Source organism: Eretmochelys imbricata, chromosome 17, assembly GCF_965152235.1.
Source record: "Eretmochelys imbricata isolate rEreImb1 chromosome 17, rEreImb1.hap1, whole genome shotgun sequence".
In the NCBI taxonomy this organism is placed as follows: domain Eukaryota; kingdom Metazoa; phylum Chordata; order Testudines; family Cheloniidae; genus Eretmochelys; species Eretmochelys imbricata.
The window spans coordinates 12,873,590-12,894,135 of record NC_135588.1 but is presented as its reverse complement, the minus strand read 5'-3'; the positions used below and the strand labels follow the sequence as shown (position 1 = coordinate 12,894,135).

The 20,546-nt window shown below is 40.7% G+C and overlaps 1 protein-coding gene across 3 annotated transcripts in view; it reads left to right on the top strand.

Moving 5' to 3' along the window:
* Positions 1-14,693, top strand: part of CRCP (CGRP receptor component) — a 41,642-nt gene extending 26,949 nt beyond the window's left edge. For all 3 annotated transcript variants that reach the window (XM_077836627.1, XM_077836626.1, XM_077836625.1), the window contains 2 exons: positions 5,675-5,732; positions 13,734-14,693. In XM_077836627.1, the coding sequence (XP_077692753.1) occupies positions 5,675-5,732; positions 13,734-13,880 (205 nt within the window). In that variant the 3' untranslated portion in view covers positions 13,881-14,693. The remainder of the gene's footprint in view (positions 1-5,674; positions 5,733-13,733) is intronic.
* Positions 14,694-20,546: the final 5,853 nt, after the last annotated feature.

Sequence of the window (20,546 nt, the reverse complement as noted above, 5' to 3'; positions counted from 1 at the left end):
GGCTCAGGTCTAAACATAGCCTGAGAGTGTAGTGTGAGGAACTTGCAGTTAGACATTGTCATTTAATATAAAAAAATAATTTTAACTGGTACATAGAGCTTTTCTTTCTCAAAATGCTTTACAAATATGAATCTCTACTACTCTTCTGTGAGGGAGGCAAATGTTATCCCCATTTTACAGCTCTGGAAACCAAGGCACAGAGAAGTTGTGGCTTGCCAAAGCCACACATCAAGCCAAATTGAAAGCCAGGATTAGAAAATGGTATCGCCCATCTCTCAGGCCTGTGCTCAAACCACTGGATCATCCATACTGCTTCCCAGCTCTGGAAAAATTCATCTTATATGATTACTCAGGTGAGCCATGGCCTAATCCAATACCAATTGAAGACACTGATTACCATCTTTTCCCCAAGCGAGCCAGGACTTCTTTTTTAGATTGGGTAGGGTTGTTTGTTTTTTGTTTTGCTTTTTTTATAGTATTATTTTCTGAGTGTAGGTTTTTTCCTTCTGTGATTGTTTTTCCTATTTAATTGTAGCATTAGAACATTTTATGCTAGTATCTTTAATCAGCATTCATTCTTACATGTCTGTGTCTTCAGCTGCACACAATAGTAATGAACTCCAACAGAAATAAATACTTTATCTTTTAGACAGAAAGCAGCCAGCAATGTGACCTCAGCTCAGTTCTAAATCCAGCTACATTCTTAACAGACACTGTATTGTTGTAAACAAGTTTGGGATTATTGGTAGAGAAATCTTCATAAATGGCTAATATGGAAAAACAGTGGAGGTATATGCAGAGTTCCCAGAGGCTAGCATATTGGACTCTTATCCTTGACTTTCCAAAAACAAAGCAAAGTTATGGGTACAGGGAATGAGTCTAATACTGACTCCTGCATGTCTTTTGTAAGCCATCATTTTCTTCTTGCGCAATCAGTCTGACTTCAGGTTTAAAGAGGCTAAATGCTGTGCTGCAAAAAGGATTATTGATGGGAGGAAAAAACCCTGAACAATTACTCTGACAGAAGAGAGAGTATGTAGTTGCTGCAGTGGAGAAACTGGGTTAGATACATTGGGTTAGATTGTGGCAAACCCTGCATGGGAGGACGTGGAGCAAAGAGATTTCTCTTCTTCACCCCGTGTAGAGACTGCCGTGGAAGGACAGGCCTTTTGGACAGGCTAGGGACACTAGCTGATTCCTATTTCAAGGGAGATGGTATCTTTGTTTGTTCTTAAAATATTCAAACAAAAAGCATACAAAAGAACTCTTGCCAATTAATCATTGAGTGCCTCAATTTTCCTGTCTGTAAAATTGGGATTATGATCTTTACCTGTTTTGTAAAACGTTATGAGATATGCACCACCACTGTATAAGTAGTGAAACAATAACAGGCATTTCTAAAAACACTTTACCTTTCCACTGAAGAACAAATCTTGGTAGTTGTACTTAAGGGGATGCATACATGTCCATGCTGTCATGGCAAGTGCTAAATTCAAAGGACACTGATGATTATAGAATGGAAGCAAGCGTCTTGTTCCTTAAAACAAAAATAATTTTGTACATTTACAGAAGTTGATCTGGATGTCAGACATCTTTTATTCCAGATTCTTGCTTAAGGAATGGTGAATGTGTCTGTTTTGTGGGGGTAGCGGGGGAAATAAATTCTGTTCTTTGTAAATATGAGAGCAAATTAAAATGAAAGGGATGGTCAAAAAGTGGAGTAGAAATGGTTTCAATCAAAGATTGTCCTGATTTTTTTTTTTTTTTTAAATTTCATCAAAATTTGAAAAATTTTGACTGGTTCTAGTAAATAGTGTTCAGCACATTATTCAAATATTAAGCAAATGTAGAGTTTTTTGTATGGTTAAATATAAAGTATTTCACAAGTGTATTATTATTAAAAACTGTATTGTGAATGTATTAAAGTTGAAACGTATTTTAGAACAGTTTCCAGTGCTTTTATAAAAATGGTAACTGAACGGCTTAAGGAATTAGGTAAGATAAGATAGTCTTTCTCCTTTAGGACATTGTTTTTGGCCAGATTTGAAATGAATATGACATTTCTTTGGAGGCTCCTGTGAAATAAGGAGGTAGTCTGAGTTCTTAATGGGTATGCATCCACATCACAAAAATCACCAAACCTAATTAACACTGTTGTTTCAGCCTCAGCAGCATGGTTCAGATTTGAATGAACCATGTTGTCTCTCATAGGAATACTCTGTTCATAGAATCATGGACATCAGAGATGGTAAAGACCTGTCAGGTCATCTTGTCTTTGGGAATGTGGGATTTTTCCTTCAGGTCAAAGTAAAGACATATTGGTGGAGCAGCCTGGAAAAGTTTGTACTACGGCTGCTTATGCTGTGTATGTTCTTTGGATAAACAGAGGGCTTCAGTCTCCAGGGCTGTCATCCAGGCTCCTTTCATGAGTATTAAGTTCACTCTTTTTGCACGCACACAAACCAGAGCAGCACATCGCTTGTCACTATTTTCTCATGTAAATGCCTTGGCTGTTGAATGGTTACTAGGGTGCATACATAAGTGATAAGGCATTGAAGTGTCTTAAATATTATAAGGTGTTTGCCAGCCTTTGAAATCTGGTACTATGTCTGAGGACCATTTAAAACTGAAATGGTATCTGGAAGGGATGTAAATATAATTTTAAAAAGTACCTGTTTAAATTATTAAAATTTAATCGGTTAACTGGTTAACCAGTTTGGACCTCACAATGCCTAGGATGGTGCGTCTCCCCTCCCTCTTTGCCCCGGACAGACTGGGAAGGGCAGCTGAACTCATACCGGGGGTGACACAACAAGTCTAGCCAGGAGAGCGTGGGGCAGTTGAGTGATCCCAGCAACCCCCTCGCATCATCAGTACCCAGGGAAAGAGGCCCCAGGTATCTAGTTTGTCCCAGTGTGGCCTCTGCAGATGCTCTGTGCCACCCCAGCAGCAGCTTCCCTTCCCTTCAAATATCAGCTGAAGCCACAGCACCAGTGGCACAGGCAGAGGCGAGGGGCTACTTTACCCCCCGACGGGACCCGCGGCCTCTGCCCGCCCCCCACGGCCGAAACGCTTTCCCCTTGCCTGGCTGGCCACGCCCCACGAAGCCTCCGGCCTAGCGGTTTGTTTGTCCTGCTTCCCTGCACTGCCAGGCGTTCCTTCGCCTAGCGAGCGGTATCCTTCCGCCGGGGTCGTCACCCCTGGGTCCGTGCAAATATTTCCCCTCAGGTCAGCGGGGCTGGAGGGACTGTTTTTACCAACTAAGGGGTGTACAGGACCCTCCTTGTTGCTGGACCGAAGACCCCGCTGGGCTAAAGCGTTAATATCGACCCAGCCCTTTTAAGAGGGTGCTGGCCTCCCAGTGGCCTCTTGTGATGCCTGCCCCTTCCTGGCTGCCATAAGTACCTCCTGCCAGCGTCCCAAAAATGACATCTCTGCTTCAGGAAAACCTGTTCGAGACCCGGGCACAGCCCCCAGCAGGACTTCTACCAGCTGATTGTCACCCGGAAGGAGGTGGGTGAACGAGGGAAGGTTAATGATAAGACTGGTACTTATCAGTCAACCGTTTAATATTTTATTTCCCTGGTATCTGGAGGGCATAGGCATGCAGACAATGACCAGCTGGTTGCAAAGGCCCAGACATCTGAGCACAGTTCTGTGAGTTTGGCATTTCTTTCCTCTTGAAGAATGTGAGGTTTCCTCTTTCTTGAAACCTCCTACAGTTCTGAGAAACTGATGAGAAGCTATTTGGAATTGCTATAAATATACATTTAAATACTCTTTGGAATTCTATTAAATAACTTGGAAAGAAGCTTTAGTCCTTTTAAAATGGGAGGTTGCTCCTAGATGGCAAACTAGTAAAACCATAACTATTAACTGATTCTTTTTCATTCTAGTTTACTAATTAATAATAATAAGAACAATAATGAAATATTGGGCAAATACAGATTGCAATAAAGAAATGAGATTCCTCTAATTTTAAAATAGTTCTTGAACAATTACTTTTATTCAAAAGGGGGGTGAGGGTTAAAATTTTATCTTAACTCCCATTTTCATTGTATCTAAACTTACTAAATTACAACTACTGACCTTTTATTATAAGATGTCTTTATTACTGCTGCAGATTCCCTCACCAGTCGTACCAGTTCTATCTCTAGCAGTGTGATATAGCTGTGTGGTTCTCCCCTAAGCCATTAAGGCGGGCTGAGATCACTGCTACTTTGATATCGTGACCTGGTCAATAGGACCAGAGTGATAAAATACAGCTTTTGAGAGCAGTGAGAAACACATTCTGGCATATGACAGCACCTTTGGGCTTAGCTGTTGGGAAGATATGTATTTCACTAGGATGTAAAATAAATACTGAAATATGTTTTCTTCCATTCTTTCCACTTCAGTAATAAAGCTCTTAAAGGAGGAAAAATGTGTAATTTTTTTTTTAATTTGTAGATTAATGAGTAGAATTATTATGGAGAGTGAATCCAAGGTATAGTAAGGCTTTATGGGTGCACTCTCTATTGAAGTCAGTGGGAGTTTTCCATTGACTTCAATAGAGGCATTTACATCAAGGCTAGACAGTTATGTGTTGATGGCCAATTAAGGACACTTCACTCTAACGGTGGGCCATAGAAGAAACTTATCCTGCCCAGATAGCTCTCCCTGAGGATGCCTCAGACACTGAGTGGCCAATGGCCCACCCCTGTGATCCAGCCAACTATGTAAGGACATGTGATCCTGGACTCCATCTTTGGCCAGTCACTTTCCACAAACAGGGGCTGTGGGCTTTGATTGGGATAGTACAGTAAAATTCCAAGCACATGGCAGAGGATATAAAAAGACACCTGAGACATCTCCTTTTTGTCTTCATTTCCTATTTCATTTCTCTGGACTGGATTTTTAACAAGGAAGCTCTAAACAAGGACTGATGATCCCCAATCTACTTGGGTGATTCTAGAGAGACTTTTGCAAGCTAGCAGTTCATTCCATCACTGCTATGATCCTGATCTATGAACACTGAAAGTACTTGTATGTATATGATCTGTTAACCATTCAATAACACTCTTCTTTTAGATTATTAAACCTTTAGTTTTTAGCTACTAAAGGATTGGCATCGGCATGATTATTGGGTAAGATCTGAGTTATATATTGACCTCGCTAAGTGGCTGATGCCTTGGGATTGGAAGGATCCTATATCTGATTAAATTGGTTTTCAGTAACCACTCATCATAAAGTCCAGCGTCTGGGTGGTGCTTTCCTACCTCTCATGGATGTTGAGGCTTAATTTCACTGATTTTTGTAAAGTGTTTTAAAATCCTCAGGTGGAAGGTGCTATAGGAGTAGTCCAAAGTATTATTAATAAATAATTTGAGGCAGAGACAAAGCATTGAAAATTCCAACTCGAAAGATTAATGCTTCAGTAAGTTATGCATGTGTGGAAACAAGGGATTGTAATGGAAGCTGCTTTGCCACGTTGGTCTACTAAATACCAGTTTAGGTAGATAGCCAAAGAAAAGACATCTACAGAATTATCGTGACAATCAAGGTCAGAGACCATGCATCAACTCTAGTGAAAATGACCTCTGGAAATAACTCTGTTATTAGGGAAGTGTTTGCATCTGACCATTCATTTGTTCAGAATTCTATGTAAATATATATATATATTTCTTTTCAACAGAGCAGAAAAGCTACAGTTGCTTAACCACAGGCCAATGACCGCAGTTGAGATACAGCTGGTAAGATACAGTTCTCCTAACTGCTTAAAATCCATATATTAATGCATCTTTAATCTTGCAGATCAATTGAATAATCGTTTGTTCATGGTCACTAACTGATAGGACCTCTGTACACATCTTTATATTCATGTTTTCTGATTTTGTTTTCTTTCCTCTCTGCTTCCCCTAAGAGACCTCTCTATAAGACTTACCCCTCTTCCTCTCAGAACCCACAGCAGGGGCAACTCTTCACTCTCACGTTTGTGTCAGTGTTTCAGATGGAAAATAGCCATCAGAATTGTTAAATGGAGGTATAATCTCATGTCCTAGGAATACATTTACCTAAGGGTTTCTTCTGTTGCTTTGTAAAGTCAAATACTTTGGAATATGAAATTTGATTTAGAAAACTACTGTGGTATATTCCTTTTCATTATTTTTCTAAGGTACAAGGAAGGCAAACATTTGGGAGAGAACAATAGTTAGCAATGTCTGCCGCTGTGCTTTTGAAGTGACCGTGTAGCATGAGAACTCTACAGTGGGAAGAAGAAAAGGAGTACTTGTGGCACCTTAGAGACTAACCAATTTATTTGAGCATAAGCTGGGAAGCTATCAGTTGGAAGTCATCCATTATCAATCTGCTGGAACATAACGTTTGGATAAAGGAATATTACAGATAAAAAGGGATAGATAGGTTAAATGTTCTCCAGAGCATCATGTAAAGAACACAAATGCTCTATTAATAAGGAGATTATTGTAACAAGGCTATTCCTCTAATAAGGCTGTCTTGCATGGAGAACATCTGTTGATTGTGTAATAGCTGGATTGTATTCTGTTGCAAAAGTGTATGGGTTAGAAGTGGATGCTAATAGGACTGCATCCTTACTTCTCATATTCCTTGATAGCCAAGAACTAGCATTTCTAGCAGTGAAAACAGCTGATCTGATATCCCAGGAACTGCTATTGTCAAGTTTATCTACGAGTTAATGCCACTTTCTGCAGCTGCAAACAAGAGTATGAAGGCTTCACTCGTTTTGTTAGGCAGCTTTTCAGAAGAGATGAAGTAGAGCCTTCAGATGTTTTAGAATTTCTTTCTATTTCTGTTAGCTTCCTGTATTGCACTTACAATTCATTAGGTTTCAGCACAGTTCACATTCTATCTTCTCTTCTTCTTCTTAAAATGTACTCATCTTATTGTCACTTTCAAGACATCCTTTGTATTTGACTGCTTCCTCAGTCACTAATTCTCTTGTCTAGCCACATAACATGAATGCATCCGATGAAGTGAGCTGTAGCTCACGAAAGCTTATGCTCAAATAAATTTGTTAGTCTCTAACGTGCCACAAGTACTCCTTTTCTTTTTGTGATAACATGGAGTGTATCTGTTTATGCTCCAATATCCAGCTATCAGTTTCAGCTTCAGGTCCATGAGGCAAGTTAAGCAAAATATGACTTTTGAGTTGGAGTAAAGTTACTGCACTGGTACATCATTTGTACCTCAATTCTTTCAAGGTTTAGCAATATAAAAGTTAAAATTGCTCTATTAAAACTGATGAGTTGCGGCAATAAAACAAGTTAAATGCGAATTCGCCAATTTTGGTACGTAACCATTCTCTAAGTAACCCAAAGCAATCTGTTATATAATTAGAAATTGCTCTTAGGAGGTAATGTGATGTTACAGTTGGCAACTAATCTTGAGTTCATCCCCAAACTGTACCCCAGACTAGACAATAGAATGAATTATTGATGTATCTGTGCAAGTTTTTCCAACATCAGAATAGGTTAAGATGAGTGGATTGCTCATATGTACACATGGCATTGCCAAAGTAAGTCAGCAGAAAACTTAAACTACATAGATCCTTCATTAAACTAATCAATCTTTGGGGAGTAACAAATATTAGGCTGTCACAGGCCATTTTTGTGAAGGTTGCCTTTGGGATCTGTGTAATGAATGGCTGTTTACTGATATAATGGCAAGAGTTAGTGTTACAGCATCCTCAAGCAAGTAGAACCTCCATGTATTTATAAGGAATTTAATTCATAAAAACAGAAGCCACTGGGAGCTTTGTCATTCACTTTAGGAGGACAGGGATTGTCTATACACAAGTTTCCATGAAAGCAAGTCTGTTAGCTGGATTAGAGGATTTGAAAGGCAAAATATACAAGTAAATTAATATGAACTCTAAAATGATCTTGATTGCACTGTGAACTTTTTTTTCTTAAAAGCTTTGACTCATCCCTGGCTACAGATCTGCAGCAATAGATACAGAACATTTTTAACAATAAGTTTCACAAAAAGCAGGTGAATTAATTCAATTTTAAAAAGAGACACCTTCTGGAACTAGTTATAAAACAAACCATGTCCCCAAAAGTGTGTTTAAGTATGTGTGTGTATGTGTAATTTCCCCAATTTATTTTGAGTAATTTATGTAAAACGGAATTTAGTACTATTTGTTTTCTTTTTGGCTTCAAGTCTTTTTATCCTCTCCTGTACAATTCCTGCCCTGTAATAGTGCACAAGATATAAATCAGGGTAACTATATTTAATCTAAAAGACCTCTCCACAGAAAGATGCATCTTTTTTGTTTTAATTCAGGTCTTTTTTGTTTATGTCCTCCTCTTGCATAATCATTCCACTTTGTTTATAGTTGCCTTCTCCAGATTGTTGCTGAGATAGTTTTTAAACAATAACAACAAAAGCAGCATGAAATTCTAATCCTTATCCCAGTGGATTAAACACTATATGCAATACAGCTATCTTGACCTCTAGCTTTAATCTCAAACATATGTTGTTCATGGCTCAGTGACTCACACAGAGAAAGAAAAAAGAAAGACAGTAATGTTGATCTAACCATGACATGGGTTCCAACTTTATGTAACGCTTAACAATGATGTGTTAGAAGAGTGAGGAGCTTCTCTTTAAAGAACAAATTGTTCCATATCTGTCTCTCATTGGAGCAGTAGGTGTTAATTTTGCATATTTTAAAACTAGACTTCCACACCTGGGAGTTCACTGCCTCATGGTATCCACTCCAGGCAACCAAACTGGCAGATTGTCATTTATTGTTGACCAGAGAATAATAACACCTATTGCTCTGGAAAATGCAAAAAGCTGGAAGGTTTAAACATTTCATGTTCTCAACAATGTACTTTGCGTACTTGTCTAGTTTCCTATCACAAGGAGATGAATCCAGCCACTCAGTCTTTTGCTGTATTTCTTTTTCTTATGGTCTGTCTTATTTGTATGTTTGTGCTGAACATCTTGGAATTACTCTACATTTGAGGAAACTGCAAGTATTTCCTTGCTTAAAGTGTCTCCTACATTCGAACAAAAGAATATTGTGATTGGTAGCTCTGAGAAGTACCAAAATGCACCTTTTCTCTTTTTCGTTATTGATTTTTGCATTTAATAGTCTTGAAACTATTATCTACAAAAAAACAATAATGTGCAACCCACAAATTGTTCTCTTCACTGGCACTAAGTCTTATTAGCACATCAAAAATTGTTCACCAGTGCAGGGTATTTTAAAGTTCCTTGTATTGTTTATTCTCCAGCATTTGCAATATATATTTGTGGATCAAATGCCTAAGGAAACAGCTGTTTTTCAGCTGAAAATATTTTATTCAATCACGTTACAGAACAGTGCTCACTTACAATATCTTTTCTCCGGACTCCTGCATTGAACCTATCATAGTGACCACTGCTGAGCAGGAGAAAAAAATCGTGACTGTTGCTCATAATATTAACATATCACATTGGAATGTAATAATTGAATTGAAGTATTTGTCTGTGTCAAATGGGAAGCATGACTGACTGCAGCATGGCAATACATTTGATCTTGTTAGCCCCACAATTGCATTTTCCTGAAAAAAAACCAGACCCATGTATTCATATATATTGTAACAGGGTCGGGCCAGATGGCTATAGGAGAGTGATTTTTTTTTTTCTCACAAGAAAAGTTGAATTTTTATGTATTAGGCAGACAGTACAAAGAGATTCACTTAGATTTCTGACTCTGTGCTTGTGCCTTCAACACTTTCACAACAATCTTCTCTTCAATAAGGAAAGCTCGTTTGATTCTGTCACGGACACATTTAGCACACATGGAACCACCATGGGCTCTGCTAATATGCTTCTTTGTTTTTGACAACCTCATAAGGACTTTAGGGCACACAGCACGAACACCGCGAAGTCTTCCTGGACACACACCACATGCAGACTTCGGTGCCTTGCCAACTTTCTTAGTGTAAAGAAGGCAGATATATTAGCCCCAGGTTAAGTAGGTCTCTTTTCCCTGGGTAAGGTAACAGGGAAGGTTCCAGAACAATCAGGAACTTTCTGGAAACAATTGAGGCAGACAGGCTGATTACAACACCTGCAGCCAATCAAGAAGCTGCTAGAATCGATTAAGGCAGGCTAATCAGGGCACCTGGGTTTAAAAAGGAGCTCACTTCAGTTTGTGGTGTGCGTGTGAGGAGCTGGGAGCAAGAGGTGCAAGAAGCTGAGAGTGAGAAGGCGTATTACTGGAAGACTGAGAAGTACAAGCATTATCAGACATCAGGAGGAAGGTCCCGTGGTGAGAATAAAGAAGGTATTGGGAGGAGGCCATGGGGAAGTAGCCCAGGGAGTTGTAGCTGTCACACAGCTGTTACAGGAGCCACTGTAGACAGCTGCAATCAACAGGGCCCTGGGCTGGATCCCGGAGTAGAGGGCAGGCCTGGGTTCCCCCCATCCTCCCAACTCCCTACTTGATACCGGAGGAGTTGACCTGGACTGTGGGTTCCACCAGAGGGGAAGGTCTCTGGCCTTTTCCCCGATCTACTAGGTGGATCAGCAGACTGTGGGGATTGTTCTTCTTCCTTTGCCCATGCTGGCCAGTGATGAGGCTAACTGAGTGAATGGCAGATTTGAGCCACGAAAGTGGCCAAACTGAGGGCTGCCGTGAGCCTCTGAGGTGAGAAAATCTGCCAATAAGCGCAGGAACCACCAAGGCAGAGGAGGAACTTTGTCACAATACAAATGCAACTCGTATGCTACAGCATCCGCGACAGAGAGATTTTACAATGATTTACGGTAGCGAAAAGGTGAGTGCTGAAATGCAGCAGCATCTTTGGAATTATTTATTAGAACCAGTAGCATAGACACTATGATTTATTGCATTTCTTCCACTTTGATTTTAATTAGGTTCTTACTCTGAGCCTTGAGAGAGACACGTGTCTGTCTGGTTGTATTGGAGAGTGTTTTTTAACATGTTACTGTTACTGTAATGACAGGTGCTTTACACTAGTCACATGAAGCTTTTTTAAAGCCCACCTGTATCTCCAAACACAATATAAACACGGAGAACATAGCATCTGATGAAGTGAGCTGTAGCTCACGAAAGCTCATGCTCAAATAAATTGGTTAGTCTCGAAGGTGCCACAAGTACTCCTTTTCTTTTTATTAAAAATGTCCAGTCCAATTGAAATGTTGGCTGACTATGCCATGCTGTCGACGTGGCATCATTTGCTGAGGTAATCTATCTCCATTTGGATTGTGTGGTCCTGCCAATAAATACACTATATATAATTCATTGACCAAAAAAAATATTATTTTTCCCAGCGTAAAGTTTTGCATTCCCTTCTGCTTAGAGTTTGTATTTGTTGCTTTTACAACTTTAGCTAGTTGCAGGATAGAGGTTAGCAGGACTGCTTTATAATCCATAAATGATTTGGTATTTGTTCCTTTGTTTGTGAACCTTTAGATATAAATGTTAGTACTTAAAATGTTTGTTTCTTTCCCTCCTTTTGTGTTTTTCCTTCTATATTATTTTTTCTGCGAGGTTAGTGTTTCCTCGAGAGACTACTATACAGTAATCAGGGAGCATTTTGTCGTCTTGTAAATCAGGAGCCTGTGTGTAAATCAGAAGACTGTGTGCTAAAGTCTGGAGCACTTAGAATGAGCCACTGAATCTCCTTCTGTTTCCTTGGTTTGATGTTTTTATTTGACTCCTTTGCATTTGTCTCTTTGTCTGTATCTCGGTCATGCTTAATCTTTTGCATTTCTCCTTTAACATGTTACTTTTCTGTTTTCTAATTGCATAATACATTTCATGTCATTACACTTGCTGTTTTTTTTTTTTTTTTGCTGGGGAGGAAATCTAATTTTCTAGTTTATTCTTTTGATCCTTGAACTCTTTGGTTATACTGCACCTCTGCAGAAGAATGGACCTCAATAGCAAGCGCTCAGCCCATCCCAAACACAAAGACTTTGTGTGTTGGCCCCATTCCAATATATAAGAACTTCTAAAGAAGAACGAGGGTGCATGCTTAAGTCACTGTTTGGAATCAACCAGTCCTACAAGATTTCCTTATTCAAGTATTATTATTAATGTCAGCATGACTATTCACATGAGGAGTTGCAGCAGGATTAAACACTACAGTTTACCAAATGAAACAACACTCTGGACAATTAATGCACTATCATTAGCACTGAGAAATTAATCATTCAGTTTTAACTAGCTTTGGCTCTCTAAGGAGCAAAAGATCTGTTTCTTTTTGTATGTTTGTACAGTGCCTAACCCAATAGGGCTCTGGCCCTACAATAATACTTACTAATTGATAATGTAACACTATAATATGGTGCACAACCAGGTAGACCAATCTCTCTTTCTACAGCACTGTTAGTAATAGGATGACAGGTCAGTTGTTTGAATTCAAGCCTTTTCAGTTGCTTTAGCAAGGAAAAGTAAACTGAAAAAAGTTTCAAAGTTTTGAGGATCTTAATTTTGGATTTAGGTGCCTAAAATGGCAATTAGGTGCCCAAATCCCTTTGTGGATCTAGCTTATTGTGTCAACAGATATGAGTGGCCCCCAAGATATCATTTATAATTCCCATGGAAATTTTAACTTCAGAAAAAAAATCAAAAGTATGACAGTCTGGAAGTGAATAGTTAAGAGATGCAGCCATTTTCTTCCTGCCATATGTGTCTCCAAACTTGCTATCAACCCATGCAAGTTACACCCTCCCACGTTGCCAGTACTATATCCCCCTGTGTTGTGTTCTAAAATAATAATATGTTGTTGAATGCATGCAGGAGAATTAATATACTGCTCACTCCTTTAGAGCGAACTGTTTCAAAATTAAGTACTTAGTGGGCCTTAGCGTATGGCAGAGCTCCCTAAGTTTTCTGCTAGTGCAGTGTGTTGAATGAATAGTTAAACTTTTTATGAATAAAAAGAAAAACCGTAAAGATGGGACTCTGCAAAGCATTCAGTATTGGCCTAACTGTTCCCTTTGAAGCATGGCAAAGACTCCCATTGATTTCAGTCAGAACAGAGACCAGTGCTGAGCGCTCTTAAAAATCCCCCCAAAATGTTTATTTAAAAATAACACCCCTAAAAACAAACAAATAAAACCTAAAAGGCATTTCTTTCCTCCACAGGCTAACAGGAAAAAAAAGAAATTTGGAATCTCTATACCAAAGACAACATTTGCAAAAGCACCTAAGTTCCTTTTTCAAAAATGATCTAAGCACTTAAGCGCTTACGCCTATTAACTTTAGGCACCTAAGTCACTCAGACATTTTTTGACAATGTTATGCCAAGTCACGTTAGGGAGGTCCTGAGCCCAAAGTCTTAGAAAAATGTCCAAAAGAAACTTCTGCCAAATGTTCATAACATTATAACTTTAAAACTGGCTCATTTTTAACACATTTTCTTTAAAAATACTAATGTACCCTGGGATGACATATGGAAAGCGACACTTTAGAAAATAAGTTTCTTTTTGGAGAAGATGGGGGTCTTACAAATCTGGCTTATAGTGTGGAGAGCTAGTTCCCATCATAACTATGGAGCAACTATCATTCCGCAGTACATTTTTTATCATCAAGATTCAGCTTTTTAAAAGCAAAAGTTTGCATAATGAGCTCAGACAATGTGTAATGTCCAGTTAATGCAGCACCTCCTAACTGGGTAAATCTTCCCTCTGGAGGTGAGTAGGAAGTGTGGATTTTACAATGACAGTAGGTTGTTTTGGATTTGCAGATGGTAGAGGAAAGTGAAGAAAGACTAACAGAAGAGCAAATTGAGTCACTTCTTCATACACTTTCCAGCATTCTTCCAGGGAACCCAGAGGAAGAGCTGCAGAGACAGGCGACAATGGCAGCTGAAGAAGAAGGTGACCCAGAATAGACAGCATCTGAACCTAAGTTGGCAACATCATCAAAAGCTTAATGAGAAAAGAACCAGCTAAACTTTCTGATTGCAAAGACCATGTCTGGGGTTTTTCACCCAGGGCTTAATCTTGTGTGACATCGTTGTACAGTACGTTAATGTTTTGTTGTGTAAATCATATGAGCAACAGTTGTTTATAAGAAACATAAATCAAAGGAGAGCTCTCATGTCAGCCTGTTTTGAGATGTGAGAAAGATAGTAAGTGGCTTCATAATACAGCAGTTTGTGAAATAGTGAAAATAAACGTTATGCTTGAATATTCTTTTTTTCCATTACCCATGTAACAGCTGTTCTTTTTTGAGGAGGGTATATGCAGCTGGCAGTGTTCTCATTATCATAGCAATACACTATAATTATAATTGATTTCATATGTTTTTGAATTACTCAACTGTTTTTCAGAGTGCAGTTTACAATGCAGTGCAAATTGTGTGTGGAAGAAGCCATTTCAGGGTATCAGTACACAGTTAGAATAAAGTTTAAAAACTGTTTAATATCCATATAAGATCAGTAGTAATAATAGATCCTTATAACTACTAATATCTTTAGGGTTATACCATGGAAGTGGAGGAATGTAAAGGCTGTATTGATATGGTAACTAGTCTCAAGGACACCTCTGATATGACCCTATGCTTATTTTAAATATAGGGCCAGATCCTCAGCTGATGTAAATGGACAGAATCCCATCAAAGTCAAGAGAGTGATGCTGATTCACACCAGTTGAGGATCTGGCCCATGAAGTTAGGGTTCTCAGTAATACAAACAAAAAAATTTATAAGTATAAGGCTGCTGTTTTCCTTTGAAATCACCTGTTGTCTAGGTCTAACACAGGCGTGGGCAGACTTTTTGGGCCGAGGGCCACATCTGGGTGGGGAAATTGTATGCAGGGCTGGGGCAGAGGGTTGGGGTGTGGGAGGGGGTGCAGTGTGCAGGAACGGGCTCAGGGCAAGGGATTGAGGCAGAGGAGGGGTACAGGGTGTATGAGGGGGCTCAGAAGGGGGTTGAGGTGCAGGAGGGGGCTCAGGGCAGGGGTGCAGGAGGGGTGCAGACTGGGAGGGAGCTCAGGGCACGGGGTTGGGGTGCAGGAGAGGTGCGGGATGCGACGGCTCAGGGCTGGGGGTTGGGGTGCAGGAGGGGTTCAGGGTGCGATAGGGCTCAGGACAGGGAGTTGGGGTGCAAGAGGCGTGTGGGGTGCGGCGGGGGCTCAGGGCAGGGGGTTGGGGTGCACAGTGCAGCAGGGGGCTGAGGGCAGGGAGGAGGGGTGCGAGGTGCAGGCAGGGGGCTCAAGGCAGGGGGTTGTGGGGGACGGGGTGCAGGAGGGGTTTGGGCTCCGGCTTGGCACCGCTTACCTAAAGTGACTCCGGGGTGGCAGCGGCGCACACTGGGGCCAGGGGCAGGCTCCATGTCCCTGCGCGTCCCCTGGGGGAGTGGGGGGCACAGGGCTCTGTGTGCTGCCCTTGCCACGCCTCCAGGTACCTCCCCCAAAGCTCTCATGGGCTGTGGCTCCCTGTTCCCATTGGGGCCTGGAGGCAAGGGCAATGCATGGAGCCCTCTTCCCCTCCCTCCCCACCCAGGCCCCAGGGACGTGGTGCCAGGTACTTCTGAGAGTGGCAGGGGGCCTGCAGTACCATGGGGGGCAATCCTGCGGGCCGGATCCAAAGCTCTGAGGGGCCAGATCCAGCCTGCAGGCCGTAGTTTACCCACCCCTGGTCTAACGTAGAAGATTGCACAGTCCACATGAGCTATGCTGTCATGGCACACCTGGGTGAGTTAATGATGACATGACAGCCTTAACTGTGAATTTCCCTATTTTGTTTTCAGAAGTTTAATGAGGGTCAGCCCTTGCTCAAGCAAAATCACTGAAGTCAATAGTTTTTTCTGACCACAGGATCAAGCACTTAATGTTGAAAGTGTTAAAGATCATTAAATCACAGATCATACATATATGGTACAGGCAACGCTGTTTCTTCTTATGCTATGTCTGCAAACAAAAATTGTACCAGTCATTATAATATGTTAAAAGCCGAAATAAAAAGTTTGAAAAAAACTCCTAGGAATTTTGTGGTTGATAGCAGTGGGAGTCAGAATATCTGATTTCTGTTTCCAGCTCTTTCACAGCCTGTGTTTGTGACATTGGGCAAATAATTTACCATTGCTCTGCCTCCGTTTTCCCTTATGTAAAGTAGAATGCTTCACAGGAGTGTCGTAATGCTCAGTTCATAAATATTTGTAAGATTCTCTGAGGTACTAAGATGGAAGGTGCTATTGAAGTAGAAATCACAACTACTGCTATCTTTAGGAAGTGTATAACTATAAGGTTAATAAATTCTAAGGCTGAAAGCCAAGGTGTGTGTTAGCACAAGGTACAGTGATTATGCTGTTAAAAAGAAAGTTCCGAGTTCTTTTTGTTAAATAAATGTAAATATTCATAGAGGGTGGAGGGGAAGCCCTCCAAAATACTTAATGGACTGTCAGACTACTGAAAGGTACATTTTTAAATTTGTTTTAAAATTAACCTTTTTGGCTCTTATGGGTCATTACTGGTGCTCGGCAGCTTGCAGGGATGGGCCATGTCTTTTAGAATTTATTGTATTTTCTAAAAGCCAGCTCATGAAATGTCATTATAAAACTAACAGAGCAAACAGAAGCAAAATCACAAGTCCCTTTAAAATACAAGTGAGTATTTTAACCACTTTCTTAAGCTGGTTGTTCCACGTGGGAAATTGTTGATTTGTTATCATGATATATCTGTGCCAAAGTCAGTGTGGTTTTATGTTGAAAGTTGAAAATGTGTTGTTTGGATTTCTAATAAACTGCCCTTTTATTTAATGTACTTAACAATAAATCACTTCCAGGTGAATAAAAATATTTACTTTTGTACAAATACAAGAATAGACTACTTCTCTCAGTGAAGACACAAAAATGATCATTTTCTTGGAACTATTTTGCCAAACGATATTCTGTGAAAGATTATCTAGGGTTCCAACCTCTGCATTTTGTTTTAACCTGCTGCCTGTATTTTCTGAATGCACAAATACAGGCGGTGGATTCTGGAACTATAAATGGCTCTTGCTTCATGCTTGTTTTCACTCCGATTATTACTTGGAAGCCATGATCCTGAGACACAAATGGTTTATGGAAAACAAATATTACCTCATGTGTGATATCATCTTCTGGTGTGCTGTACGTTACATGAAAGAGCTGATCAGTATCTTATTTTTTTACTGCTAATCTGTTATCTAGTACTGCAAGTGTATGCTGGGTTATAAAACAGAGAGCAATACACATTCCCTGCCCCAAAGAACTTACACTCTGAGACCCTGATTCAGCAAAATACTTAAACATTTGCTTAACTGTAAGCATTTTTATAATCCTATTAACTTTAATGAGACTACCCACTTTTTTAAAGTTAGCAACATGCTTAAGTACCTTGCTGACTCTGGGCCTGAGAGACCGGATGAAACATATCACAGAAGTTTAGGTAAAGGAGGGTGTCAGAAATACTGCTGCAGAAAATAAAGTAGGATTTCTGAAAGAGGAGGATTTTGAAGAAAGAAAAGAGAGAGCGCACTTAATAGAGAAGAATTTGGTAGATGTTTCCAAGCAGAGGGGACAGCATGAAAAAAGGCATGAAAACAAGAGAGTGAGATGGTGAAAGAGACAGTAAAGGGAGAACTTGGCAGAGGAGTAAAAGGAAATTAAAGCAGAGGTGTAGGCTGGGTAAGGTTATGTAGGGTCTCAAAGGTGAGGATGGGTTTGATGTTGTTGCTGTTAAAGACAGCAGGCTAGTGAAGGGATTCAAAGAGGGGGGCAAATTGTGAGGAGATGAAGTTAACTGTGGTCTAATGTTCTGGACAGACTGGAGATAGGATGGGACAGAGACTTACAGTAGTCAAAGTGAAAAATGAGCAGGGCCATGGACAAGAGCTTTAGGAGAGGGGCTAAAGAGAAAGTGGAATAAAAAATGACAGTGATCTTGTTTTAAGTATGTTTCTACAGAAACTGAGATATCAAGTAATAAGGTGTCTCAGGTAATGCATTTATGGCTCTACAGATAATTTACCTTCTAAACCGACCCATTCAAGTGCTACTAAATGTCAATTCAGAATGCTGCTGCAAAGATCATTTTTCTAGCCCAGTGCTTTGACCATGGCACCCCTCTCCATGCATCTCTTCACTGGCTCTCCCTTCTCATTGGGTCCAATGTAAGCTGCTTTTTTCCCCACTTTTCACCCTACATATGCATCTCTCGTTTGCTATGAGATGCTGACTTTTGCTGCCAGTCAGCCTGTGATGCCTGCCACCACCCACTTGTTAAATTTAAAACAAACAAAACACCTTTTGTGCTTTCTCTTCTGCTGCTCCTGATGCTTAGGAGCAGCCCCCTCTAAAGATCCCAAAAAACTAACATCATCTTCCTTCAAAACCCTCCTCAAAATTGTCCTTTGCCATGATGCCTACAAAAATCGTAACGGTTAGATAGCTGCTATCCTGAGATCGCTGCCTGTTATGCTGACCAATTGTTTCCTTGCACATTGTTTCCTTGTCATTGTTTCCTTGCATACCCCAATCTGTCTGTCAATCTTTTGTCTCTGTAACATGGTTGGCAGCCCACCTCTCGCAAGTTCCCCCTTCTGATGGGGCGTGTCTGCGTTCTTTAGGTTTGGAGACCCCTTTCAGTGGTTATCAGGTGGGTTTTCAGTGGCTCAGCCCTCTGGCTGAGTCGCACGGTCTTCAAGTAGTCCAGCCCAGGTCTGAGGCTGTATCCCCAGGGCTTCCTCCCTGGAAACACTATCTTTCTGTAGCCCTCCCCAGGCTCAGTCCTTACTCAGTCCCTAGCAGCCAGCCAGGAGCTTCTTGCTCCCCGAGTCCCCGCCAGCAGGCTTAGCTGTCTGGAGTCCTGCTGCTCGTCCAGGCAGCCAGCCTGCAGCCCATTCTTCTAGCTTGCTATGTGCATGTATACACAAAGCACACAACTGGACGAGGAGTTCTGAAAAATATGGTCCTTAATCTTGAAGGTGTAGGAAGCTATACATATTAAAGAAGCACATCCCATACCATTTCTAGCTTCTTCCCTTGCAATATTTTTTTTTTTGTATTCCTCATTTCTGTTCTTTATCTCACAAGTGGGCCTGGGAAGATTGAAAGCTTTGGTTCCGACAGCACTTAGGCTGTAGAAACCGCTCTCTTGGAGAGTTTACGATTTAACTGTCAAAAACCCTCTTGCATTTTGGTATTTTAAAATAGAAGAATAAAACCAGAAATCAGTTGACTGGTCACAAACCTTAGCATGTGTGCTGCACGGGAGTTCCTGCTAGCCTTGTGACTTTCGTAGTTTATGTTCTGAGGGATGGTCTGAGGGAAAACAGCCAGGTTCATTTACGTGTCCATGCCCATCCAAAGGCTGAGCTGTGCATTTATCACAACATTGCTATGAGAGACGGGAAGGGCTGAAATAAGATCAGTGTTTAGTCAATGTCTGTGTTGCTTCCCCTCCCCCATATCTGCACAATATCTTCCCTTACAGCTCTTTGACCCAGAGGTTGAAGGATGCTTTGCATTCCAGCTAGCAGTTGAATGGCAGTGTGGACTAATAGAGAGGGCATTGAATAGGCCACAGAAGACTTGGGTTCTAATTCTTGACCTGCTGTGTGATCTTGGGCAAATCACTTAACCCGTCTGTGCCTCTGTTTCCCCTTCCACCCTTTATTTAAATTGTTGTCAATTTAGACTATTTAAGTTTTTTGGGATGATCCTTTTCTTTGTGTTTGTACAGTGCCTTGTGCAACAGGCCACCAATCTCAGCTGGGTGCTCCAGGGACTACCGTAATACAACTAGCCAGGAGACAAAAAATTGTATTATTATTAGCAGGAATCCAGTGGAAAATCTTCTTTGGCATGAAGGACATTGAGAGGCTGGGATGCAGCAGAATCTTGCATTGTGTCATACATGCTGTCGCATTAGTAACTTGCAGCCTGAAATCACTGCAGGTATGTTGAAGCTGTCCTGTGTCAAAGTCTTCAGGCTTTGCATCTTTGATAATGGTTTGTCTTCCAAAGGAGGCTTGTATGAGATGCCAAGAGCATGACACAGACTTGGTTGACCTCATGAGTTACCGTATGATCACAGACTTGCACTCATGTTTTTTATTCCATTCAGTGGGCCAGATTCATTCCTGCTATCACTCTGCTGACTTTAACTTGGCCCAAAGTCTAGAACAGTTTGCCCATTTACATTGGTTGGGCCCAGCCCATTGGCGTCAATGGGAACAAGGTTGGAATCTTAGTTTAATGAATAAACTAAGCCCCATTCATGGCTGCGTATAATCTAGATACTGATTTGAAACCCTCACATTTATTCTGTATTGCATTTTCTGTGACTGCATTCTCTCTCTCTATTGTCTCTGTCTCCCTGAGGTAATACCTTTATCATGCCAGCTCTACGAACAGCACATTCTAATCCCAATAAATGTTTCACGTTACACAAATGAAACATGCAGACTTGTATTTAAACACATGCTTTGTAAGAATTGATTTAACTGCAAACTGTTGTGTTTTTAATGCTATTTCCAAAACTGTTGATACATCCACATGCCCCTTGATGGATCCAGTTATAATCTGTAATTA